Source organism: Acomys minous (genome assembly GCF_964271855.1).
Source record: "Acomys minous genome assembly, chromosome: 6".
Classification (NCBI taxonomy): domain Eukaryota; kingdom Metazoa; phylum Chordata; class Mammalia; order Rodentia; family Muridae; genus Acomys; species Acomys minous.
Window position 1 is genome coordinate 110,097,071 of NC_140487.1, and position 27,431 is coordinate 110,124,501.

A 27,431-nucleotide genomic window follows, 5' to 3' on the forward strand; every position below is an offset into this window, starting at 1 on the left:
CACTCTGGGATTCTGGGAGAACCTGGAGGCTGGGTCTGCTTTGATCTGCTAAATAGTTCCCTCAGCTGCTTGTCCCCAGTCTGAAACCCAACAGTACACACCCACACACACTCATACACTCACACTCTTTCTCTTTGTCTCTCTCATGAGCGCGCGTACACACACACACACACACACACACACACACACACACACACACACACTCCATGGGGTGGTAAGGCTGGGTTGTTCATTGTTCGTCTAGCATGCAGAAGACCCCAGATTTGATCCTCAGCAGTGCCACACAAAAAAATAAAAAATAAACAAAATAAACAATTTTTATTTTTAATTACCTGATTAAATTCAGTCCCCCACTGAGAGCTGAGAATACAGCTTAAGCAGCCATGTTGAAAGCACTGGGCTCAACGGCCAACACCAAGGCTGAAGTCAAACGGCGTCTTCCCGTGGGGTCTTTGCCAGCTTTCCACCGTTATGGCAACATGTCCGAGAAAGTCACTTTAAAGAACAAAATGTTGTTTGGGCTCAGTGTGAGAGGTTTCGCTCCTGGTCACCGACTCCACTGTATCTGGGACAGAGGTGAGGCAGGAAACAAAGCTTGCTTCTCAGAGAGGCAGCCACGCACTCCATGGGGTAGGTGGGGAGGGGCCGGGGATCAGTGCACACTTACCTTTCAAAGGCATCTCTCCGGACCCCTAGCCCCTCCAACCAGAGCCCACACCCTAAAGTTTCTGTTGTCTCCAAGAATTCACTGAGCTGTGACTTCATCCCAGATGGATCCCTTTCCTGGAGGCCTTGCCTCTGAACATAGCTGTGGAAGTTGGAGCAAGCCAGTGGCAGCACACCAGCCTTGAGGGGAACGTTTCTCCTCCCGCCATGTGCCAGCGTGTGCAGGGCCCGCCCCCCCCCCCCCCCCCCGCCCGCTTCTTCCCTAGCACCACGAGAAAACAAATAGTCTCAGAAATAAAATAACTCCATGGAAGATTTAACCGAGCGAGGACAATTACAACCCTGGGGGTGAAAGTCTAATATTCGTTCATTCATTCATTTATTCCTTCATTCAATAACTTCTAGCAGTCAAGGGGCTTCTCCAGAGCAGCCGCTGATTAACGCGTGAGCTGCACCAAGGCTGAGGCAGGCTCTGTGCTCAGGGCTTCTGAACACTGAGACACCACACCTGAGACAGATGCTCTAACAGTACAGGAAGTTGCAGGGGGATGGGGGGAGGGGAGGGAGGCTTTTTTTTTTTTTAAACCTCTCCTCTATAAACCTCCAGGCCCTCCCCACGCCTCAGGCCCTAGGCACTCAGGCAAGGTATGACATTGCCTTTGCCCAGTAAGGGAGACAGATGTGTGAAATATTCTCAAAGATAGGGTTTGAACAGAACCTGCCTTAGGTTAGAGCCTAGGTTGTCGTGAGGACTAGGGACAAAAAGAACAAAGATTCACGATTAAATGAATCGTGAAGCTCCAACGATTAAAAAAAAAAATGACTTCTCCCATGACACCCCTTGGCTGAGGACAGGCCCCAGGAGCGGCAGTGGACCTTCCGAGGCGCCTATGTGGGAGACAACCTCTGCAGCCTCAGAAGCAACAATGAACAAAGGCTGTCGCCTCTCTGGGAATAGCAGGGATCTGACAACAGCCTGGTGCGTTTCATCAGTGTAGACATCTTTTCTGGGCTTTGAAGCCTGCAGTAACTCTTCTTTGACTGTCTGCGCAGATCAAATAAGCTGGACAGCTGCCATACCTAGACTTCACTTCGTGCTAATCCGTAGTCACAGCCGGCCCTGTAACGATCCGACCAAGCCATCTGAGCAGAAGTAAAAATAATCCTCATAGGCAAGAAGAGGCAGCTCCGAATGGGCGGGGGTCATGCTAGTATAAGGGGGAGAGGGAGGTGGTGGCCCTTTCCAAAGTGGAGTAGCAAAGCTGTTAGCTTTTTTTTTTTTTTAAATGCCGGAGAACCTCTATTAACACCAGGGAGAACTGGCTTTCGGAGAAGCAACCCCGTTCCATCCTTAGAAACAGGATGTTCCCATGGCACAGGAATCGCCTTTTTATTCACAGGGTCATTCCAGGAAGAAACTTAATCTCATTCTTCCTATGTCCCCCTAAGCAGCAGTGAGGACCTTGAGAGATCCTTGTCACCGATGCCAAAAGGAACAGGCATCTAACCACAAACCCGGGAGCCGAGGGGCATCACTGGAAAAGATGAAAAACCAACATGAGTTCTAACATCTACTTCATGCCTAGCTGTGGTTTCCATGGAAATAGGCATCTGCTCTAGGGAGAAAGGTGTGGGGGGAGGTGGGGTGGGGTGGTATAAACGCTTTAAAATAATCAGTGTTTTGAAGGATTAATTTCTCTCCTGTCACAACATTAATAGAAATATGAGATTTTTGGGTGGCAATTTCTTGTATATGAAGGGGGGAAAAAAACCCCGCATCACATGGGCGGGATCTTCCACACACATCCCCAGATCCAGTACAAAGACTTCAAGACAAAGTGCCGGTTCAGAAGGTCCCAGACCTCTTGGCTTTGGATGTCTTTGCTCATTTGTGTTGCTCCTGCTTGTCAGTTTTCAGAAAGGACGTATCCTCAGTCCTATCCCGTTTTTTTAAAAAATGCTTTCTGAGACCAGTTCAGAAAACTGAAGCACCTGGCCACTGCGAGGCTATTCCTGAAAGAGAGAAGCCTTTCAGAGTGCAGAATTGTCTCCTGCTGCTCGAATGGCTGGGGCTGGGGGCCGAGGGAGGCTGCCCCCACGCAAGGGCGATTGTCGGAAAATATGCCTCTATAAGCATATTTCAGGCAACAGTACTTTGCCAGTTGCTTGCTTTGTGTGTTGTCTGCGGTCTGTATAATACAGTTTTCATCGTCCTGTGTGCCTATTGTATTTTATCTCTGGCACTTCCCTATTGGTTACCCAGATGTAGGATTCTTTTAAAATTAGGACTGTGTTTCCATAGAGGCCAGTGGGGTGTGTGTGTGTGTGTGTGTGTGTGTGTGTGTGTGTGTGTGTGTGTGTGTGTGTGTGTGTGTTTAGCTTTTGGGAGACCAAACCCACTAATAAAATAGCAAACCCAATTAATAAAGCCCTTCTGCATAGGGTTTCTGAGCAGGTGCCTTGGGGAAAATGACCACCACGTGGGGACACAGCTTTGGTCAGCAGAGAGGAGGGGGTCTCAGAGAGAGGGGGGAGGTCAGGCTAATTTCTTTTGTGTCTCTGCTATAGTTCTGCTTTATCCAGGCCGGAGGGAACGGTGACCTTGTGGCTCCTTTTGTTTACATTCTCAAAGAGAGCCCAGCCCCGCTTTGGGGAGCACGTGCTTTCAGAACAAAAGCAGCACTTTACTGCAGTCAGTGTATCTAGAACAGCCATCGCTCTTCGCTTTCCTGTCACCACAAAGCTTTGGCAGGGCAGACAGGAGTCTGCTTTGCGCTCAGTGGCTTTGTTAGCCCTAAGATCTGATTCCAGAGCCTCACGTTGTCCAGCATAGATTCCAGGGTTTCCAGCTCCGGGGAAAGCTGAGGATGGAGAGAATGCTTATAGCTAAGGGAAGGACCACGCCCGTGACCTGTCACCACGAAATGGGTTAGCGACTGCGATGTTGCACTACAGGTGACACGCTAGAGCGTGTCCGTGGTAGGAAGCCAAGGGTAGAGGACCGTGCAGAGGCGTGGAGTGGCACTGTCTTGTCACAGGGTCTCGGGCGTCTTAGGCGACCGAGCGGGGTGTGGCCTCAAAAGAGACACTGCTTAGGGAGCGAACGAGACTCGTGAGGCTCGGCAGTGGGAGAGTCCAGCCGGTCAGGGTCTAAAAGACAGAAGTAGGTTAGAGCCGACCCCTCCCCTGCTCCTCGTTTCGCCCTGTACTTTTCCAAGAGATGGAGTCCCGTAGCCGATTCAGTCCTGCAGCCTCGGCCAAGTGCTATTCCGAGCAGAGACCCCCGGGTTTAGTCCGGGCTCACTCACACCTAGGGGGACCCATCCCTGGAGGGCCCCACCCCTTGCATTGTCCTCCTGCCCCACTGGCCCGGACTACACTTCCCGAGATGCTTCGCTCCAAAAGGGCGGGGGTACTTCAGGCTTGAGGGAGGGGCGGGCACGTGCCATCACACTCAGCCAATGCGGAGCCCCTGGGCTGGGTCACGTGCCGCTGTTTGGCGCTTTTGTGCGCGCCCAGGTCTGTTGGTGCTCAGAGTGTGGCCAGGCGGCTGGGACCGAGCAGGTGGGTGCAGGCTTGGCTTAGGCGGCGGCGATGGCGGGGTCCCGACCAGCCAGGGACCCGGGGGGCCCCTAATAGGGTCGCGGGAGGGGCGAGGGTTCCGAGGCTTGGCGAGTAGCGGGCGTTCGTCTTTTGTGTGAAGCTCGGGCGGAACCTCGCCTTTTGTCCCTGCTCCCCTGGGGACGAGGCTTGGTGGGGAGGGGGCGCCGCCAGCTGTGAGCTTCAGCCCCCAGGTGCAAGCGTGGAGACAATAGGGGTGGGTGGGTGGGTTGTCCCTTGGGTGGGTGGGTTGTCCCTTGTCCTCTGCATCCTTCGCCCTGAAGGCGCGGCTGTTCAGGGGGTCACCATTGTCTGTAGGAGAGCGAGGCTGCAGGAGCCCGTGGTCTTGAGGGGCGGCGCCCTCCCGGGCTCCCGGGCTCCCGGGCCTCCGTGGCGGAGGTCGCGGGTAGCTCTGGGTACTGGAGCAGGGGGGTGGAGGTGGTGCGACCGAGTCTGCTGCAGCCATCCCAGGGCTGCGTGGCCGCGAGGTGTTTTTGGCGGGAGTTGGGTGGAGGGGTGGGGGGGGTGACGATTGCCGCGAGCTGCCAGCCCGAGAGGGGCGGGGCCACCTGGGAGGACCGTTAGCCCCGCCCATCCTGTCGCTGCCCACGCGCGCGGGCTCCCGAGTGTGGAGAGGTTCTCGGAGATTCGAAAAGGCGCGGGGAGCCGAGGGGCGGGGCCAGGGGCTGGAGCTCAGGGCGTATTCCGATTGGCTGGGGCCTCCAGCCTGCCCGCCCGGACGAGGACCACGCCCATGCTGGGCAGGCTGCTGGGTTGTGTGTTCTGCCACAGCTAAACGGTTTTTTTTTTCCCCGCTGCCTCGGATTTCAATGTCTAGGGTTTTGGGACCTTTAATCATACGCTCGAGGCAAAAGAAAGTGGTGATCTATTTAAAAGATAATCGACAACTGTTGAAAAAAAATTTTGGGACAGAAGGCAGCAAACATGACAAACCTAAGGCGGGCGTGGTGGCGTATGTCTAATCTCAACAACGAGAAGGAAACGGCTGCCTGTCCGTGTACCCTTCCTCCCCACCCCCAGTGAGCACCGAACGTGGAGCCCTGGGCATTGTAAATGTTAGGCAACTGCTAACCCACTGGGCTGAACCCCACCCCTCTACACTGGGGAGGCTGAAGCAAAAGAATTGCAATTTCAAGGCTAGCCTGGGCTAAATAGCTAGACCATGCCTTCCAAGAAAAAAAAAAACCTTAAAGGTTCATAAAACTTCATTTCCTCACTGTTAGTCTAGTAGCTTAAACCCTAGGAACAATAGGACTTGGATACCATTGGCTGCTAGCTTGCGTTGTTATTCACCATGACAGACACAGACAAAGCAGGGGTGGGTATTTCAACTGCACAATGAATTCTAGACAGGATTAAGATGGCTCCGATCTCATTGTTGGATTGAATCTGGAATATCTTATGCTGGGTAGAAAAAAAAAGATTGAGGTTAAGGAATCCTTCAACCTCGTGATTGTACCTCTGATTATTGAAATTCCAAGATTTTTTTTTTAAAGAACATTTAATTTGATTTTCTGCCACGACCCTTATTCAGTATAAATTTTCAATATGTTTCAGCATTTCTAGATGATTTTTTAATGATGTTGCTTGATTCTACCGAGTGATTTTTTTTTTTTCCTGACATGGTCATGGGTTTGATTTGAGGTCCCTTTGTGCTGATGACACAGAAATGCAGAGAAATTGATTGCATGCTTTGAAAATCATTTTCAGGGCTTTCCTTGCCAGTGGATTGTGTAGAGTGCACAGCCAGTCTCTTGTCTTCTGTCCATCATGGCATCTTCTGGTAGGTAATTGCTTTAGCAAAGCTGAGATTGGGATGGGCTTATGGCTTTAGAATAGGAAGTGGTGCAGGTCTTAAGCTTTTAATTTGGCATTTGTATTCTTTTCAGAACTTAATTTACAAATAGAAAAGGCACTTTTTTTATCACTTGGGTGAATATATGGAAATTCATTATCACTCATAATTAGACAATTGGGCTTGGTTCAAAGCAAAATTGTGGGGTTTCACACTAGCCATTCTTTGTTTAATAAAACGATTGTCAAATAGTAATTTTTCCTATAAATGATATTACTAGCCTAAAATGTTGAGCCTTAAAAAAAAAAGGTGTTACTTGATTTCTTACCTACAAACACTTTCATTAGCCTTTATTCTGTTTATTAAATTGTTGGGTTTTAGAACATGACAGGGCCCCTTTATGTGAGTAAGCGAGCGGGTTTCTCATGTGCTGCACCCTGACCGTCTCAGACATCCAGGTAAAGGAGCTGGAGAAGCGGGCCTCGGGCCAGGCCTTTGAGCTGATCCTCAGCCCGCGGTCAAAGGAGGCTGTCCCCGACTTCCCCCTGTCCCCCCCAAAGAAAAAGGACCTTTCCCTGGAGGAAATCCAGAAGAAATTAGAAGCTGCAGAAGAAAGACGCAAGGTAAAGCCATGATTTACAGGAGACAGGGTGCTTGTTAATGAAACGAGGCAAGCTGGCTTTAGTTTTATAGAAAGGAAGAAAGAATTGGAGCTGACTGCGGTTGTAAGCAGGAACTGTCAGTGGGCCCTTGGCGTAGGGGCCAGCCCCTTGCCTCAGGAGCTTTCTCTGCTAACAGCCTCGGCTGGCCATTGTCTCAGGTAACGCTGGAGAACTATGCAGTGAAGGCATTTTCCTGAAGTCGTCTTAGGAAGTTCTCGAGGCAGAATTTAAGCTAAGACCTGTGTTATGTCAAGGCCTCTATGCTTTTCCCCTTTTTAAAAAATAAGACATTTGTTGGCAGATAATTTTTTTGTTTTAGTTTTGCTTTTTGAGAGCTATGTAATAAAAACTTTAAAATTCCAGAGATGTAGCATTGAAACCTCGTGAGGGCGGGAGGGGTGGCTCGGCAGCTGGGAGCAGTGGCTAGTCTTCCAGAGGATCCATGTTCGAGTCCCAGCGCCCACATGGCAGCTCACAGCCATTCACCGCATCCCCAGGGAGTCCAGCTGCCTTCTGGCCCTCAGGGCGCCACACAGAGGTATACCGCTAAATGTGCAAGCTAAAGACCCATGCACAGAAAGTCAGATAATTAAAAAGTAATGCCTAATGGGAGGTTAGGGAGGTGGGCCAGCTTTAAGAGCACTCGCTGTTCGTCAGGAGGAACAAAATATGGTTTCTAGCATCCACACTGGGCAGTTCACAACTGCCTGTAACTGCACTTCCAAGGAATCTGATGCCCTCTTCTGGCCTGACATGCACATGTGCATATATTCACAAAGACCATACACATAAAAGACTAGTGAAAATTTTAACAAATATAATTACAGAAAAGCTGGACATCTAAATTATAGCTGGAATTAAAGACAATCATTATTTCACATCCCAGAAGCATCCACTGTTAACATGTATTTCCATCCATTCAGCAGTGTTCTTGTTAAGAACTTTAAATCCGGGCCAGAGAGGTGGCTCGGGAGTTAAAACACTTGCTGCTCTTGCATAGAACCAGGTCCCATCACTAGCACCCACATGGCAGTACACAGCCGTCCTCATTCAAGGTACAGGGGCTCCAGTACCCTCTTCTAGCCGCTGGCCTCCTCAGGTACCAGGCATACATACAGTGCATTTACATCCAGGCAAAACACTCATGCATAAAATACAAATGCATTTTTATTAAAAGAAAGAAGGTTACGTAAGTTTTCATAAATCTCTCTTCATAACAGCTATGATTGAGGTGGGTGGATTTTAATTTGGGGAAACTAAGGCCCCCCAAAAAGGAGGAGTTGATATTTTGTCGTGTTTTGGAGACGGTTTTCCTGTGTAGCCTTGGCTATCCTGACTCGCTTTGTAGACCAGGCTGGCCTCGAACTCAGAGCAGTCTGCCTTTCTCTGCCTCCCCAAGTGCTGGGCTTACCAGCATGTGCCACCCCTAGCCCAGGCACAAAAAGGTGAGGTATAAGTAGTTACCAAACCTGAATGGGCACCACTGGAGTAATTTGACATGTCACGCATAGGTACGTAGCTCCTGTACATTTCAGTTGTGGGTCCTGTGCCCTACTGTCAGCTCCGTTCCTGGGGAGAGCGGCAGTCAGCTGGGTGCATCTGCAATCCCAGTACTCAGAAAGTGGAGGAGCGGAAGTTCAAGATCACCCTTAACTACAGCTCCAGTGGAAGCCACCCTGGCGAGGGGTGCCGTTCAGTGAGGGCCCCAGCACTGTGTAATCTCAGCTCTTGAGAGGAGGTGAGAAGATCAGAATTTCAAGGTTGTTGGTTAGTTCGAGTCCAGCCTCGCATCTGAAACCCTGTCCCAAAAAAGCAAATACAAGAGTGGCAGTGTCCACCCTGGTGTGCTGCTGCCGCCTGTTCTTTTAGTAGTTTGGAGTCTGGACTAGGAGGAAGCACAGCAGCCCGAGGGGAGACAGGAGAGCTGGGCCTTGCGCTCTGTAGCCCACAGCACACAGGAAGTGCCTAAGCAGCGACGCTCCCATCTGGACAGAGGTACTTACACTCTGCAGGTTGCTTCTGTGAATCTGTTGTTGGTTGCTGCTAAAAGTTTGACAATTCATATTTTTCTCACGGCTTTGGTATTAGCTAGTGCAGATTCTCCACAGTGCGTTCTTAAGTAGATTGCTCATCATCGGAATACTTTGAAGCAATACATCTTCTAAGAATTTCCTTGACAAATAATTTAGAAGGAAATCTGAACGAGCTAGGTGGTGTGTACATAGCTATAATATAACTGAACGCAGGAGGATCAGACAGTCCGGAGCCCTTGCTATATAGAGAGTTTCAGGCTAGCCTGGGCTACACGGGATCTTATCTTGGGGAAAGAAAAAACAAAACCCAACGTCTGAATGAAGAGTTTTCCAAAGTAAATAGAAACAGCGGTTGGAAGGCAGAGGTGACAGCATGTTTTATGACAGAGCTCAGCTCCTCACCTGAGTTTAGTGTCCAGGTTTCTGCCTCTTGCTCTGATCATTCCTGGTGCAGTTTTCGCTAATGCCAAAGATACCTCAGAGGAGCCTGTTACCCTCTTTTGCAGTCTCATGAAGCGGAAGTCTTGAAGCAGCTCGCTGAGAAGCGGGAGCATGAAAAAGAAGTGCTCCAGAAAGCCATTGAGGAGAACAACAACTTCAGCAAGATGGCGGAGGAGAAACTGACCCACAAAATGGAGGCCAACAAAGAGAACCGGGAGGCGCAAATGGCTGCCAAGCTGGAGCGTTTGCGGGAGAAGGTCGGCTTCTTGCTTTATGGGGTTAGCAGCTTTAGGCGGCAGTGAAGTGGCCTAACCTGTCTCGATAAACATGACTGGTTCCTTCTTGTCATGAGTTTGGGGCTTAATATTCAGTAAGAAGGAACTCCATCTTAAGAGAGTTCTAGAACTCTCAGCATACTTGCTTAGTCCTTGGAGGAGCAGTTGGGGCTGTAGACCAACAGGTTTGAAGATGAGAATGTCTCGGGATTTGGGGTTTGTGATTCCCGTATGCTGTGTGACTGAGGCTGTGTTGGGCCTCCTAGCAGGCAGCCCACAGGACTTGACAAGTTATTTTTTTGACAGATGACACTTACGTGCAGTTTCTTCCTAGGACAAGCACGTGGAAGAGGTACGGAAGAACAAAGAATCCAAAGACCCTGCGGATGAGACCGAGGCTGACTAATGCGTTCCGAGAACTGACTTTCTCCCCGACCCCTTCCTAAATATCCAAAGACTGTACTGGCCAGTGTCATTTCCTTTTTCCCTCCTGACAACTATTCTAGAAGCTGATGTAGGACTATATAGGTAGATCCAGACCGTGAGATGTTTTAGGGGCTCAAGGGGAGAAACTGAAAGTGTTTTACTCTTTTTTAACGTGTTGGTCTTTCTAACGTAGCTATTTTTCTCGTTGGCATCTTTCCCACTTCAGCGCCCTCGGTGCTGGGTTAATGGCTAGTACTGTATTGACTGTGGAAGACGTTTGTGAAAAGTACGTAGTGGCTTCTTCCAACCTGTTAGATGCTGAATATCTGTTTACTTTGCCATCCCAATTCTGTCCCAATCTCACCAGATGCTACTGTACTTGAATGGTTAATAAACTGCACAGTGCTGTTGGTGGCGGTGACTTCTTTCTGTTCAGGTAGTGACAAGTGTAGGCTTTTCCACCCTGGTCCTCCACTGGTGCAGATGCCCAGCAAGTTCTTTGCTCCCGTCTCTTGAATTGTCTTCCACAATCATGGCTTTGTGTTGCTGTCTCACCCAGATCAGCTGTTATTTTCTTTCAGATGTTTATGTGCAAACAAGCAGGGTTTTGTTCCTATGAAAAAGGCAGATTACAGGCACAAATCGGGATTTCCAGAGAGCAGTTCAGAGGCGACCTGAAGGTCTTGGGATATTTGATGCTTTGCTTACTTAATGTGACAATTGGGAGGGGAGGTGCAACCTAACGCTCCCTCCCTCAAGCTGTGGCCTGACACCTGTAAGAAAGGGAAAGCACCCTTCATCTTGGCGAGCAACACTGACGTAGGTTGAGAGGCAGACACCTCACCTGGTACCCGGAGGCTGTAATATCCACTATGCTCCGCACACTGCCTCTCAGCTCAGGGAAAGCCCAGGCAGCTTTCCTAACCCTTTTGGGAAATGGCTTTAATTACATACACTCTGTCTGCCCCTCACATCTGCATCCAGCTCTTAGAAGCGCAGCATCCACAGCAGGGACCTGCCAGCAGAAGGGCCGACAGTGCCCTTGGGACCAGGCTTGATGGCGGCTGGTGCCTGTAATTGCAGCACTTGGGAAGCAGGGGTGGGAGGGTCCTGGGGAGCCAGCTGAAGGCCAGCCCAGACTACAGAGCCAGTGCGCCCCTGCATTAAATAAAGAAGTGCCTCTGCAACTCTCACCAAACTCCTGAGTGCCCTAGAGGGCCTCCTGTGTTAAGATTCAGTTGGCCAGGCGGGGGTGAGGGGGTTGGGGGGAGTTGAGTGCAAGCAGCATCTTTAGAGCCCTGTGGACTTGGCACATTATAAAGAACAATTGCTGTTCCCCCAGAGGCTCATGAGTGATACATGTCTGATCTTGAGCTGGGAATGATCATGCAGCGTGGGTGTGCCTCAGGTTCACTACCAAACTGTGCGGAAGGCAGAGCGACTCGTCTTAGGAGTTCTCAGAATGACCTAACTGCATATGTTCTAGTACTTAGAAATAACTGTAAGGGATTGGATGGCCTGGGAAGCCTAGGAGAGAGAAAGGGCTTGAGCTAGTCCTTTGAGGTGTCAGGTGGTCGCATGTCAGGCCCCAGCAAAGCACTTAGCAATAAGCACTTTATGAAGCCTACCTCTGGGGCATGGGTGGAGACGCAGCCTTCAGGCTACTGGGAGGCTTGCTCCCTTTATTCTAAGTAGCGGAGGCCCCTGTGAAGACAGGTGTTACAACACAGGGATTTTATTGTCTTTCTCTAGACAGGGTTTCATCACGTAGCCCTGGCTGTCTTGGAACTTGCTCTGTAGACCAGGCTGGCCTGGAGATACACTTGCTTCTGCCTTTCAAGTGCCAGGATTAAAGGCACTTGGACCACTCGGATTTTAAGGAAGGGAACATAGAGGGAGTGACTTGACAACCACTAGAGTGAGAAGAGACCACGGTGGGGGGAGGGGCGGGGTATCTGCTAGAGCCACGTGGATGAAGTAGGGAGGCTGAAGAGGGGAAGGAAAGGACAGCAGCAGCTGCAGGCCACCAGAGCTGACACAGTAAATGATTGGGTAGAGGAGAAATGAACTGCTGAAGTGGGTCACATGCCCCACCCTAACTGCGAGAGTCCACCCGGCCCTGGGCTGCCTGAAGGAGTGGGTGGAATCCCGTGGCCCTTGGATACCCCCACAACCCGACTCTGTCAGCAGAAAGCCCTAAATGCAGAGCCAGGGCCACACCCTTGCAAGCAATTCACAACCATCCCTGGCCTGTGTGGAGAGGATCTGGCCCATGCCAGCACTTCATAGAGCGCTCCCCTTCTGTGTATTTTCACAGTGGGGTGTGGGGAGCTCCAGTGCCGCTCACCTCTGCAGCTAAGTCTGTCCTGTGGACTGTGACTCAGGACAGCCAGAGGAGCAGGCTGGGTCTGTACAGACCTTGTGTTTCTGTGTTAGAGTAGGTGCCCTGGAGGTCACCTGACAAGCCCAAGGCTGGCTCTCTTCCTGCTCACACTGTCAACTTGCTGTGACCAGATGCCAAGGGTTCCTCGTAGTGAGCTAGCTGAACCTGAGGTTCTAGAAACTGCTAGAAAGGGTGAGTCTCCCAGCACCTCCTCCTGCTCATGTGGAACACCAGGTCCCCTGAATCCTCGAGGCTGAGCCCACCGTCAGTGGAAGCTCTGTACTTTGGAGGTAGGAAAGCCTGGGGGATGTAGCTCCATCAGCATGCTTGCCTAGCATGTGCAGAACCCTGCGTTCCGCTCCCCAGCACCATACAGATCAGGTGTGGCAGCCCACACCTGTAATCCCGGGACTGAGGGGGGTGGGGGTAGAGTCAGGAGGTCCAAAAGTTCTAGTCATCCTTTGCTGCGTCGTGGGTTTGAAGCCAGCCTAGGATATATGACATGTGACCTCTGTTTTTAAAGGCACAGAGAAGGGTTTTAGACTCATACGTGCATGTAGATGTTTAAAGCTTAGCAGTAGGGTTTGCTGGGCCCTGAAAGGTAAAGGGAGCGCATTCAGGGCAGCCTTTGCCCAGCATGCCCCAGGGTCATTATTCCCATCGCTTTGGCCCCTAAGGAGACAAGATGGAGGTAAGGGAAGACACAAGTGGAAAGAGACAGATGTCCCTCAACTGTCATCTCAGCAGATGGCAAATGAGAGAGACAGTGGCTGACCTCAGGGCGTACAGGGCCTTCTGGGCCAGGACTCCCCCCCCCACCCCATGTCCCCCTGCTCTCCCTGCTGGCAAAAAAGGCCAGTCAGTCACTGGCCTTAGGCGGTTCCTCTGACCCTGGGACACCTCCATGTGACCAGTTGGAACCCCAGAGCAAGGGCTGTCCCGACATGAGCCCACTGAGTCTTTAAACCTTGTCTTATAATGAGACTTTAGTTTTAAAAAGTAGCCAGGCGTAAGTGTCATATCTTTGATCCCAGTACTCGGGGCAGAGGCAGGCAGACCTCTGTGAGTTCAAGGCCAGCCTGGTCTATAGAGGTCCAGGACAGCCAGGGCTACACAGAGAAACCTTGTCTTGAAAACAAAAACAAAACAAAGCACTGTGGGGCAGGCAAGATAGGTAAATGTAGGAGTTGGGTTCACTTTCCAGAACCTCCTGCCTGCACCTACACATGTAAGTGTAGAGAGAAAAAAAATGCTGAATTAAACAGTGCACCCGCTTTGTCCTGTGGACCCCATGGGGAGGCAAAGGCTGGCAGCCATGCCTCAGCCCTGCCAACTGGCCTGGGGGGTGCTCAATTCTCTCTGGAATCCTCCCACACTCAGAGGCACAGGCTGACAAGTAGTTGGCCCGCATCCCGCGTCAGTCTGCAGGCATGTTGGTGGCCCATGCTGGGTTTTAAATGATTGAATTAGTTGGCATTTCCACAGAAGAGTCTGATTTAGGCTTCTTGAAAAACCGTGAGCTTTGGCTTGCTGTCCCACCCACAGGCCGCTCCTGGTGGCTGCTGCCCCCTGGTGGCAGGACTTGTGTACCACCGCTCCCTCCTCCAAGTGCACCTGCTGGCCTCCTTAAGTGGGAGACCCTGTCTCAGAACCCAAGGTAGACAGCTCCCGAGGAGCAATGCGCTAAGGGGGGGTGTGGGGGGCAGAGATACGTTTGTCTACAATCCCATAGCAGCTTCCACTGGTAAACCCTCAGTGCTTGGTGGAGCCCTCCCTCCTTATTTTCCAGAAGCTTCAGGCCACACTTCCCAGCTGTCTTAGGCAGTTAGTAATGGCCTAAGAGAGCTTTCAGTTTCCATGTAGCGGCCAAACAGACATTCTTTGTTTTTTTTTTTTTTTGGTTTTTTGAGACAGGGTTTCTCTGTGTAGCCTTGGCCGTCCTGGACTCACTTTGTAGACCAGGCTGGCCTCGACCTCACAGCGATCCGCCTGCCTCTGCCTCCCGAGTGCTGGGATTAAAGGCGTGCGCCACCACCGCCCGGCAAACAGACATTCTTTTGAGTCACAGAGAGTGGGATGCAAGGTGTAGTCTAGGCCCAGCAGCTGCACAGGGCTTTGGGCATCCTTGCCTTCATCATAACCCCTCAGCTGGGCGGGAGGTACTGGGTGCTAGGCTTAGAGCCACGAAACACAGGGCCTGCCCCTTCCCACTAGTGACGGAACCACAGCTTCACGGGTCTCCTCAGCTGGCCCATGACAGGAAGACAAATGCCTACCTAGATGGAGAAGAGCCTCACGGTCCGCTGCACCGGCCCACAGGACCATCCCTCTGCAGCTGGCTTCTCGATTCATTTGACCTTTTGTTCAGCCCCCTGGGGAGTCTCTGTTCTTTTGGGGGACTTAAAATATTTGTAAGGCAGGCATTGTGACGCACACACACCTTTCATCCCAGCATTCAGGAAGGTGAAGGCAGACAGATCTCTTTGAGTTCACGGCCAACCTGGACTACATCAGAGAACAGAAGTAGTCAAAGTTAGTCCGGAGGGTGGGTGTTGACACCTGAATACACTCTGTGTCTCCTCTGAGAGGACCAAACTCCAGCCCGTCTGACACAGTGTCCCTGTGGGTCTCTGCTGTCTGCATGTTTGTTTTTCTTTCTCTCCGTTACGGCTCGAGTTTCCTGAGCTCTTACTGATTTATATATTCACAGTATTTAAGAAGTTTACACAGGTCGGTCGGGTGCAGTGGCCCACAACCATAATCCCGGCACTCAGGGAGGCAGAGGCAGGCCGATCTCTGTGAGTTCGAGGCCAGCCTGGTCTACAGAGCACGTCCAGTACAGCCAAGGCTACACAGAGAAAGCTGTCTGGAAAAAAAACCCAGCCATTGCCCCTCCAAAGAGGAAGTTTATACAAGCCATCTTAATGCTTGAAATGGCCTTGAGATGTAAATTCTACTCCCATCCCATCTCTCTGTTAACAGGGTAGTGAAGGTCGGAGGTCGGAGGTCGGAGGTCAGAGGCCAGGGTCCTTTTCAGGTTCAGACCCAGCATGTCGTATTTACCATCTATCTCCTCCCTCCCAACCCCCACAGTGGGTCCATTTGGCCGTCGTGGTGGGCTTGCCAGCTGCCTCTGGGATCCATTATCTCCTGATAAAAGACCTGCAGGGCTTTCCTAAGCGCTGGTCTGCGGAGGAATGCCTTGAGTAGATGTAGCAGGTGTCAATAAAGCGCTGTTTGGCCAATCAGCTGGCCAGAAGGACAGGAAGTGGAAGGCGGGGTTTCTAAGAGGACTTTAAAAGAGCCAGTAGCTGGACAGGTCAGTTGGGAAAGAAGCCGACTCAGGAGTCGTCAGATTGGCAAGTTATTGGTATATACGTAGGTTTTGAGGGCATACGATTAGAGTAGTTTAGATTCTGCCCAGTGTAGTGGTTGCAGCTTTAAAAATACACTATAATCTCACTGCGTGGGTTATTTGCACCTTAGGCCATACTGATAAGTTTTTTGCAACACTAATCCACCTACTCACACCCCCCCCCCTTTCTGCCTGGAATAAAGGTGTGATGCTTGGAGTGCAGCAGTCATCTTGTGATCTTGAGGGTAAAAGTCCTCCGACCCAGGTGACTGGATTGGGGAAGAGATATGACCTAGGGTTTTTTGTTTTGTTTTGTTTTTTTTGGTTTGTGTTTTTGTTTTTCAAGACAGGGTTTCTCTGTGCAGCCTTGGCTGTCCTGGACTCACTTTGTAGACCAGGCTGGCCTCGAACTCACAGTGCTCCAACTGCCTCTGCCTCCCGAGAGCTGGGATTAAAGGCGTGCACCACCACTGCCCAGCCACGACCTAGGGTTTTGGTGATATCCTTTAGTTGCGACAGCTGCTAGGACTCACAAGCCAGGTTGTGTTGCAGGAGGCAAATTAATCCAGCTACAAATTTAGGCTGTTGGGTGGCTTGTTACTACTTTTGAATAAAGTCAAAGCTAATGGATTCGCGCTGAGTTGGAGATGTGGAGGAGTGGTTCTGACCCTAAATGTCGCGCTGGAGCTGGAATGGCAGCGGCCAATAGAGTGTCTGCCATACAAGCATGAGGACCCGAGTTCGGTCCCAGCACCCGCAGTGAAAGACCAGGCCTGGGGGCCGGAGAGATAGCTCAGAGGTTAAGAGCACTGTCTGCTCTTCCAAAGGTCCTGAGTTCAATTTCCCACAACCACATGGTGACTCAGAAACATCTATAATGCAATCTGGTGCCCTCTTCTGGCCTGCTGGCTCACATGCAGCCAGAAAACTGTATAAATAATAATAATAATAAAAAATCTTGAGGGGTTGGGGATTTAGCTCAGTGGCAGAGCGCTTGCCTAGCAAGCGCAAGGCCCTGGGTTCGGTCCTCAGCTCTGGAAAAAAAAATCTTGAAAAAAAAAAAAAAAAGGCCAGGCCTGGTGCATGCCTGTAACCCCAGCACTGGGAGGTAAAGGTGGAAGGGAAAGAGCTCCCTGGAGCTCTCTGGCTAGCCAGTCTAGCTATTAATGAGCTGGGTTTAACAACAGAACATGTATCAAAAAAAAATTAGGTGGGATGGGCATGCATGGTGGTATAAACCCAGCACCTGGGAGGGAAAGGCAGGCAGAGCTCTGTGGGTTCAAGGCCAGCCTGGTCTACACTGTGGGACCCTGTCCAACAACGACAATAATGACAACGATGATGATGATGATGATAGAGAGAGAGAAAGAGCAATTGAAGAAGACACCCAGTATCAACTTCTGTCGTCCACATGAGTGTGCACACACAGGCATGTATGTACACCTGAACACACACATATCTATACCCGCATGAAAACAACAACATAGGCCGGGCGGTGGTGGCGCACGCCTTTAATCCCAGCACCCGGGAGGCAGAGGCAGGTGGATCGCTGTGAGTTCGAGGCCAGCCTGGTCTACAAAGTGAGTCCAGGACAGCCAAGGCTACACAGAGAAACCCTGTCTCGAAAAAAAAAGAAAGAAAGAAAGAAAGAAAAAGAAAAGAACATAGCATATACCACAAAAAAAGAAAAAAGTTCCCTTATGTACCAAGTTACCTATGATCTAACCAGTCATTTAAAAACTATTAAGGGGTTGAGATAGCGTCAGAGTGCATAGGGCCTTGGGTTCAATTCTCAGAAGGTAAGAAACGTTACTGAATTATGTAGCCGACTCTATCCTAGGGACTCGAATTAGCAGTGATGCTGCAGGCTCCTCAAGAAGTGCGCCCTCTGGTGGAATCTGGAAGGCAGCCCTGGTTTCTGCCCGGCTGACCTTTCTGGAAGGCAGCCCTGGTTTCTGCCCGGCTGACCTTTGAGAAGTTCCCTACGTGCTGGCGGTTGATGTTCCAGGTGGGGTGGGGTGCGTCTGCTCTCACAGCCCTCACCCACACACAGTGTTAGGCAGTCCGAATCATCAGCATTTCTCCCAACGTTCTTCCTGAGCCAAATACCGTATTGCATTCTCTCTGAGGGAGGTGCGCTTGTCCCCATTTTATAGCGAGGTGGAGAAGGTCTGGCATGTGGCTAACAATGGCTGGGCTAGATTCAAACCGAGAGCTTTTGATTCCTCGGAAGCTGCACTCCCCCATCCTGCCACCATTTCCTGAGCCTTTTCTGTTCATGTGGGAAAAGCTGTTTTCTGATTTGCCCTCTCTCCTTGCTCTAGACACAGGCTGCTCTCGTCACCCACCCTTTGTGGTCAGGCACCCAAAAGGGCCCTGCACCAGTCACTCATGCACGCGCTCTTCAAGAAGCTCACTGTATGCTGAGTGCTAGAAACATAGCACACGCCACAGGACAGTACAAAAGGTGTAGACATCAGGGTGTAGACAGCATCCAAGCCTCATGGTGTGACGGGTGCTGGTGGGGGTCATTGGTGGGGCCCACGCCAGCACAGAAATGGGACAATCAACAGGCAAGCTTCCTAGAGAAGGCAACAGCTGAGCCCCACGGGCATGGAGCCCAATTCAGCTTGTCATGTGTAGAAGGCTCACGCCTTTAATCCCAGAACTTGGGAGGCAGAGGCAGGCAGATCACTGTGAGTTTGAGGCCCGCCTAGTCTACCCAGGACAGCCAAGGCTAAACAGAGAAACCCTGTCTCAAAAAACAAAAACAAAACAAAACAAAAGGCCCAGGATGGTGGTGTGTAGTGATTCCAAGAGCTGGGGAGGTGAAGGCAAGAGGATCCTCAGAGCTCAGTGCCAGCTAGTGTCAACTACCTAGTGAGTTCCAGGTCACTGAGAGATGGGGAATAAACAAACAGACAAACAAACAAAATGCCAGGTGGTGGTGCACACCTTTAATCCCAGCACTAAGGAGGCAGAGGCCAGTCTGGTCTACAGAGTGAGTTCCAGGGCAGCCAAGCCGTGTACAGACACAGCTCTACATTCTGAACGCGTAGGCATGTGCCTGAGGCCAGAGGGACAGACGCCCTTGGGTGCCATTCCTCAGGCGTTATTCACTTAAAAATTCTTTCAAAGTTTGTATGTGTCTGAATACCTCGGGCATCTCTCCAGCCCCTACTTTGCCTTGTTTTCATTCACGGGAGTTATTTGGATTCCTTCTCCCATGACGGTTACTACCGACTGTCATTTGACAGGGTCTAGAATATGCTGGAACAGACCAGTCTCTGGGACACAGCTACAAGAAATTATATATATAGGTGAATTAAGCTGGGACATCCCACTTTAAACACGGGCTGTGGGATGGGACTCAGGAAAATCAAAATAAATGTGAACTACTATTCTATGGGCTGGTGGCCCAGACTGTGTAAGGAGACAGTCGGCTGGGCGGTGGTGGTGCACGCCTTTAATCCCAGCAGTCGGGAGGCAGAGGCAGGTGGATTACTGTGAGTTTGAGGACAGCCTGGTCTACAAAGCGAGTCTAGGACAGCCAAGGCCACACAGAGAAACCCTGTCTTGAAAAACAAAAACAAAAACGAAAACAAAAAGAAGAAAGTTGAGCACAAATACCCATTACTTTCTGCTTCTTTTTTTTTCAAATTATTCATGGCTTTTGTTCTGGTTTGGTTTTTGGTTTTTGGAGCCAGGGTTTCTCTGTGTCACAGCCCTGCCTGTCCTAGAACTCACTTTGTAGACCAGGCTGGTCTTGAACTCATAGAGATCCACTTATGTCCCAAGTTCCTACCTCACTCCCTGACTCCCAGGTGCTGGGATTAAAGGTGTGTGCCACCATGCCTGGCTTTTTTTTTTTTTTTTTTTTTTTTTGGCTCTTTTGAGACAGGGTTTCTCTGTGTAGCCCCAGCTGTCCTGAACTTGATGTGTAGACCAGGCTGGCCTCGAACTCGAACTCACAGAGATCCACCTGCCTCTGCCTCCTTGGGATCAAAGGTGTGTGCCGCCACGTCCAGGTGCTCTCTGCTCCTTGTCTAGAGCAGTGTGGCCAGCTGCCCCCTGCCTGCCCTCGCTGCCATGCCATGCTGTGTCCCCCTGGAACTGTAACCCCAAATCTTCCCACAAGCAGCAGCTTTGTCAGGGCTTTTGTTGCAGCGATGAGGAAATTAGCTAACTCCCCCCTCCCCCCATACTCTTCAGGAAGGCAGAGAGGTCTGTTCTGCTAGCAACCGTGTCCCTAGCAACTGGAATAGGCCCCACTATAAAGCCAATGAGGTACTCAATATTTCTAGAAAGGACGATACCTGAACTCTGGCTTTCCTGCATATATCCAGGGACCGGAAACTGTTCCACATCTCTTCCCACTGTGATGATCCCTGTTAGTCTTTTTAGCTCTGAATCTCCTGCCAGCTTTCACCTCCTCCCTCCCATCCCCCCCCCCCACCGTGTGTGTGTGTGTGTGTGTGTGTGTGTGTGTGTGTGTGTGTGTGTGTGTGTGTGTGTCTGCCTGTCTGTCTGTCTGTGTGGAAATTTCCACTTGGAAGCTAAAAGGACAGCCTCATTTCCCTGCTGGGCTAGAGGGACTGAGCGGAAATTTCCATTGCCACAGCGTGTCCTGGTGCAGAGTGAGTAGACTGGCTGGGTCACGCGGGGATGCTCACTGCTCACTGAAGCCTGTGTCTGCATCTCCCCCAGGCTTGGAGAGTGGGTGTAGCCTGCAGACCTGGCCTCCTCCAGCTGGGCTTATTTCACTAGAGGATCCTAGCTCAGGACTGGAGGAGGACTTTGAAGGATCTGAGACCACCAGCTTCAACCTGCTCCTTTAGGACAAAGTAGAGTGGCTTTTATTCTTTGAAATTTTACGCCTATGATTATATTCACCCCAGCCAGCTTCTCCTATTGGCTCCATCATGTCTTCCTCCTTTATTCTTTGTATCTCTGTCTGTCTGTCTGTCTGTCTCTCTCCCACACAGATCTCATTATGTAGCCCTGGCAAGCCTGGAACTTAGAAATCTGCCTGCCTCTGCTCTCCCCCGACCCCGACCCCGACCCCTTTAAGATATAATATCCCACTGGGTCCACTTAGCCCTGCTAGAATTTTGATTCGCCAAGTTGAATTAATCTTGTACAGGTGACCACAGCTGTAGTGAGTTCTTTTTTTTTTTTTTTTTTTTTTCTCCCCCCAACCCCTTGGTTTTTGGAGACAGAATTTCTCTATGTAGCCCTGGCTGTCCTGGACTCTCTCTGTAGACCAGGTTGGCCTCGAACTCACAAAGATCTGCTTGCCTCTGCCTCCCGAGCACTAGGATTAAAGGCGTGCGCCACCACCGTCATCCATGGTTACAACAAAAATGAACAACAAGTAGATTGAAGATCATAGTCCTGCCTCCGCCGAATGTTCTCTTTGTTCTCTGTCCTGTACTGTTACCTTCCATTTCCCATGCGCCTACTGTAGGCCAGCTGGGCACCCCCAGCTCTGAGCCTTAGAACCTCAGGTTCCCTAAGGGTAAACCAGACTCCTAAGACCTCAAAAGCTGCCTGTCTCTCCTCTCTGCACGCCCTGTCCCTTCCACAGACTGCCGTGTGTGTGTGTGTGTGTGTGTGTGTGTGTGTGTGTGTGTGTGTAGGTGGGTCTGTGATTAAGAGCACTTGCAGATTAACTGCTTTCGCAGAGGACCTGGGTGCAGTTCCCAGCACCCACACGGCAGCTTGAAACCATCTGTAACTCCAGTTCCAGAGGCTCCGAAGTCCAAGCATGCATGCGGCACACACATGGATATGTGGGCAAAACTCTTGAAATGAATTTTGCAAGCCAGGTGCACTGGCACACGCCTGTAATCCCAGCACCCAGGGATGCAGAGGCAGAGGCAGGTGGAGCTCTTGAGTTCAAGGCCAGGCTGGTCTACAGAGTGAGTTCCAGGACTCACAAGGCTACACAAAGAAACTTTGTCTTGAAAAAGAAGACAGGGTTGGAAAGATGGCTCAGCACTTCAGAGCACTGGCTGCTTGTCCAGAGGACCTGAGTTCAGATGCCAGCAACCACATGACAGTTCACAACTCTGTGCCCTCTTCTGATCTGCAGCCATATATGTAGACAAAGCACCTGTATACATAAAAGTTAAATCTATACTGAGGAAGCAGAGGCAGGCAGATCTCTGTGAGTCTGAGGCCAGCCTGGTCTACAAAGCAAGTCCCAGGGCAGCCAGGAAAGTTACACAAAGAAACTGTGTGCTGAAAAAGAAAAGGAAAAAAAAACCACAAAAAAACAAAAAGAAAAAAAAAAACAAAAAAACAAAAATCTAGAACAGCAACACAAAGAAGTTTAAAACTGCTTGCTACTTTTTAATAACATTAATGATAAAAGTTAAAGTAAAACATTTTTTTTTACAAATCCTGAATGGGAGCTGGGATGCAGCCTCAGTGGTGGAGGCTTGTCCTGGGATTGAGCCGCAGCACCACATAAGACATACATGCCTATAATCTGAGTGCTCAGGATGTGCAGGCAGGAAAATCTGAAGCTCAACATTATCCTGGGTACATCGTTCGAGGCCATGCTGGGCTACGTTAGACACCATTGCTAAAACAAAACCTGGATGCCCAGGTTGCTCTCATTTTGCTGAAGAGATGGCACAGAGCACTGTCTGTTATTCAAAGCAAGTCTAGGGCAGCCAGTTATTTTTTAAAATTAATTAATTAATGGCTCTTTATCCTTGGCCTCTGGGTGGCAGATGACCTGAGGAATTTTGGTTTTTTATTTTTTATTTTTTGTTTTTGTTTTTGTTTTTCAAGACAGGGTTTCTCTGTGTAGCTCTGGCTGTCCTGGACTTGATTTGTAGACCAGCCTGGCCTCACAGAGACCCACCTGTCTCTGCCTTCCTGAGAGCTGGGATCAAAAGCATGCACCACCACACCTGGTTTTTTTTTTTTTTTAAAGATTTATCATGTACACAATGTTCTGCCTGCATGTATGCCTGCCCACTGGAAGAAGACACCAGATCTCATTGTAGATGGTTGTGAGTCACCATATGGTTGCTGGGAATTGAGCTCAGGGCCTCTAGAAGAGCAGAGAGGTGCTCTTAACCTCTGAGCCATCTCTCCAGCCCTGTGTTTATTTTGGTTTGGTTTGGTCTGGTTTGGTTTGGTTTGATTGCTTTGCTCCCACGGTTATTTTCTGGGCTGTTACGTCTGGCCTCAGTTCAGACCTTGCCTGGGCAGAACTATCTCTGCCTCTGACCTTTGCCTTCCAGACCATCTGGGTGACCTGATCTGACCTGCACCCCTAGGTGCTTAAATATTTACCAGTGATGATGGCAGTGGCCTTGAGGCTGGAGAACAGCCCAGGCAATCTGATCCTGGATGCGAAAGATGAAAAAGGGCCTTGAGGACAGGCAGACTTGGGTTCTAATACCAAGCAGTGCCACCGGCTGTGTCTCCGCCTCAGTTTAACCATCTGTGGACAGGGCTGGAGGCTGGGCAGTAAGAATGCTGACTTACAGTTTCTGAAGAGGATCGGAGGCAAAGGGCACAGCCATTTATAAAAGCCTATGGTGGGAACAAGGCATTCTGGCTTTCATGGTGTAGAGAGGTGAGAGCCTTCAAAAATAGCTACTCCCTGGGCTAGAGAGATGGTTCAGTGGTTAAGAGCGCTGCCTGTTCTTCTTAGAGGTCCTGAGTTCAATTCCCAGGAACCACATGGTGGCTCACAACCATCTATAATGTGATCAGATGCCCTCTTCTGCAAATAAAGCACTCATATATAACAAACAAATAAATAAAAAATAAGCCTGGCAGTGGTGGCGCACGCCTTTAACCCCAACACTCGGAAGGGAGAGGCAGGTAGATCCCTGTGAGTTCGAGGCCAGCCTGGTTTGTTTGTTTTATCGGCATGCACCACCGATAACATCGCTTTATATATTTTTTTTTATTTTTACTTATAAAAATCTTTATTTATTTATAATTTAATTAATTTATTCAGATTACAACTCAATTGTTATCCCATCAACATTGCTTTTTTTAAACCTATAGTATTTTTGTAGACTCTATTTCCCAACCCACAAATCTTAATATGGGTATCTGGAGGCTAGAGATGATCCTATCCTGTGAGCACCAGTGTCCCTGGAACAGTGAGGGAGCATCTCCTAGTATCTGTGGAAGGAAGGAGCCTGGGCCTCTGGCTGTGTTGACATGGTTTGAAGTGACAAGCTGTTCCCTCCCTCCCTTGATTCCTGTCTGTTTTCAGCTTCCAGATGCTGGCCAGTAGAACCTTCAGAAGAAAGATGGCTGTGCGCGGAGGCTATGCGTCATCTGAGAGAGCCATGCTCACACGAGGTTATCCCATGGCAGATGTATGCATGTGCAGAAGGCAGACAGGCTCAGCCTCTGGGTCCAGTCAATCCGGAGGCGTGGAGGCCCAATCACCCACTGAGCTCAGTGAAAGCCTTTTTTGGCATCTCACCTTTTTCTTCCTTGCATGGCTACCTTCGGAAACAAGGTGCAGAAATAAAGAAGCTGATCACACCAGGATGATCGAGTGACTCACAACAGTAATCCCAGTGCTTGGGGGAGGGGATGGCCCCAGGAGAACCAGATATGCACCATAATTTTGTTGTTGTTGTTGTTTCCAGACAGGGTTTCTCTGTGTAGCTCTGTCCCGGACTCACTTTGTAGACCAGGCTAGCCTTGAACTCACAGGGATCCACCTGCCTCTGCCTCCCAAGTGCTGGGATTAAAGACGTGGGCCACCACTGCCAGGCAGGCATATCTTTGTGAATACAAGGCCGACCAGACATATGTAGTGAATTCCATGCTAGACTCTATTTCAAATGAGAGAATAGAAAAGAAAACATTACACCAGGGGAGATGGCTCAGGGGTTAAGAACACATTCTGCACCAGGCGTGGTTGCGTACGCCTTTAATCCCAGCACTCGGGAGGCAGAGGCGGGCGGATCGCTGTGAGTTCGAGGCCAGCCTGGTCTACAAAGTGAGTCCAGGACAGCCAAGGCTACACAGAGAAACCCTGTCTCAGAAAAAACAAAACAAAACAAAACAAAAAACAAACAAACTAACTAACAAACACCACATGCTGCTTCTGTAGACAATGCGGTTTGACTCTCTGCTCCCACATGGTGGCTCACATGCAGCTGTGACTCTGGTTCCCAGGGATCCAATGCCTTCATCTGTCCTCATGGGGCACCAAGCCTTTAACTGCCGAGCAGTCTTCCTGGATCCACCTTCCATGTATACGGATGCAGATCCAGGTCCACTCATAGGAGCCCTGTGAGCTAACAGGGGAAGAAACGGCTGCCCTAATGCAGCAGCTGGCACCCTCTGGAAGTTTTTTTTTTTTTTCAAGCTAGGATTTCTCTGTGTAGCCTCGGCTGTCCTGGACTCCCTTTGTACACCAGGCTGGCCTCGAACTCACGGGGATCCACCTGCCCCTGCCTCCCGAGTGCTGGGATTAAAGACGTGCGACACCACAGCCCAGCTCGGCTCCCTCTGGAGTTTTGAAGGCAGTCTCTCTGCTCTACCCTGAAGCTACCCACATCATTTCCCTTTGACCCAACAGTTCTGCTTCTAGGACTTTGCCTTACATAGATACTCTGGCTTCAGCAAAACGATGTGGGTGAAAGGTCAGTGAGTGCAGCCTTGTCTGTAAGGAAAGGTCAGAAACAATGAAAGGGCTTTGGCAGGAGGCAGGCCAGCTAAACTCTGGGGATGCAGGGGACCACTTAGAGCGGGGGGAGGGGGACATGGGGGTGGGGGTGGGGGTGGGGGAGCAGTACGTGGCTGTGTACACTAAGGAATAAGAGGGACAGAGCGTGCCAAACACTACAGGGGAGTTAGCCAGTTGTGTCGATAAAGGGCTTAGGGACCAATGTGTGTGAAGGGCCAGCACTCCCAGCAAGGTGGAACCCCTAGTTCCAAATGAAATAGCTTCCTGTGCCTTTGGCTCCTAATACACATTGAGACCCATCTTGTGGGCTGGCCCTAGTCCCTCACAGTTTCTGCAACTTGACACTCAGGTTTGTTTTGTTTTGTTTTGTTATTTTAAGTTTTTCAAGACAGGGTTTCTCTTGTGTATCCTTGGCTGTCCTAGACTCCCTCTGTAGACCAGGCTGGCCTTGAATTTACAGTGATCCATCTGCCTGCCTCTGCCTCCCAAATCCTGGGATTAAAAAGGCATGTGCCACCACATGCCCAGCTGACACTCAGATTTTTAAAGAAAAATGCTCCCAATCACTTTATTTATTTACTTTTTTTTTTTTTAAGTATTAACTTTGTTTCTGAGACAAAATCTCACTCTGTAGCCCTGGCTAGCCTGAAAGTAAAATTTGTTTTATGTATTTTATGGATGTTTTTGTGAATCACTTGTATGCAGTACCCACAGAGGCCAGAAAAGGGTGTCAGACCCCCTGTGACTGGAGTTAACAGACAGTTGACAGCCTCTATGTGGGTGCTGGGAATTGAACCCAGGTCCTCTAAAACAGCAGCCAGTGCTCTTAACAGCTGATCCATCTCTCCAGCCCCCACTTCCAGGGACGTTAAATCATAAAATAGTCTCCTTGGGGGCAATTTGAGTTCTAGTCAAGTATCTGGCTATTCAAGCTTAGATCAACTCCAGGCATGAAGGATCGCCTCCCACCCTCACCCCCCACCCCTACCCCCCACCCCCACCCCCCACCCCTACCCCCCACCCCTACCTCCCACCCTCACCCCCACCCCTACCCCCCACCCTCACCCCCCACCCTCACCCCCCACCCTCACCCCCCACCCCTACCCCCCCCTCTTCCTCTCTTCCTCCCTTCCTTCATTGCATTATTCTCTACAGACTACTTACTGGGCGTCAGGAATATTCTGGAATACAGCAGTGACCGGGTGCCACCCAAGACCTCTTAGAGCTGACATTCCTGTAGGGGTGATTATCAGTCCTTCAGTCCTGGAAACGCAAGGCCTATCGAGGAAGCTGAGGTGCACAGATTCAGCAGTCAGTCAGTCAGTCAGTCAGTCAGTCACCTCCCCACATACCCCAAGGGACATAGCAAGAAGTGCAAAAGTCACGGGGCTGGGCAGGTGTTGCATCTTTGAGCCTGGAGTGGGAACTCCTGGCCTTTGTGCCTTCACACCTCCTCCCCACTGTGCCTCCCCATCCCCCAAAGCCCAAGCAGATGGAGGGAAGGGGGGCTCCATCCAGCTTGCTGCTTAGGTACCAGAGTCTGCCTGTATGGGGGACATCTCACACACAGGGATGCCAAGCTTCATCTGGATGGGCCAGAACCTGTACAAAAACTCCGAGGTGGCACTGTGTCCCCAGGGTGTCAACCGCCTGCACTAGCCAACAGTCCCCAAGACAGCTAAGTGGAGGTGGCTGACTCAGTGAGTGTCAAGTCCTCCATCGCCGAGACTGAAGTGAGAGTTAGACCCTGGCACTCCTGTGTCAGCCACACTGGGGACAATCACTGTGAGACTGCCATCTGAAGATCCCTGCCAAGGAGAGTCTCTACCAGCAGCTTGCCTGGGACCACCCCCCTTCCCCAACCAGCCCAAGATGCTCAGTCCAGGCTCATGGGACCTGGGGAGATGTTCCTACATCTGGCTCTGTCCAGCGGCTCTAGAAGCACGCAGGCCCGGCCTGTCTCCGTAGAGATGCAACACCCTCTATTCCGAGGCCTTTTCAAGCTGTGGGAGGGAGCGCGTGCTGTAGCCAGCCATTTTCCTTTGGAGTTCTCAGGCAAAATGCCAAGACACATTGCCACAGGGGACGT

The 27,431-nt window shown here is 50.4% G+C and overlaps 2 protein-coding genes and 1 long non-coding RNA gene across 3 annotated transcripts in view; 2 read left to right on the forward strand and 1 right to left on the reverse strand.

The window, feature by feature from the left end:
* PAFAH2 (platelet activating factor acetylhydrolase 2) overlaps positions 1 to 27,431 on the forward strand; it is a 321,900-nt gene that overhangs the window by 78,456 nt on the left and 216,013 nt on the right. The gene's annotated exons all lie outside the window — the stretch shown is intronic.
* STMN1 (stathmin 1) lies at positions 4,127 to 10,329 on the forward strand. Its single transcript, XM_084788375.1, has 5 exons — positions 4,127 to 4,230; positions 5,998 to 6,070; positions 6,533 to 6,705; positions 9,284 to 9,475; positions 9,828 to 10,329. Exons 2-5 carry the CDS (start codon positions 6,058 to 6,060, stop codon positions 9,897 to 9,899), a joined length of 450 nt encoding a protein of 149 aa, XP_084644501.1. The 5' UTR covers positions 4,127 to 4,230; positions 5,998 to 6,057; the 3' UTR covers positions 9,900 to 10,329.
* On the reverse strand, positions 9,988 to 20,048 carry LOC311601061. Its single transcript, XR_014780452.1, has 2 exons — positions 19,974 to 20,048; positions 9,988 to 10,532 (listed from the first exon to the last, which is right to left on the reverse strand). It is a non-coding gene; the product is annotated as an uncharacterized lncRNA (long non-coding RNA).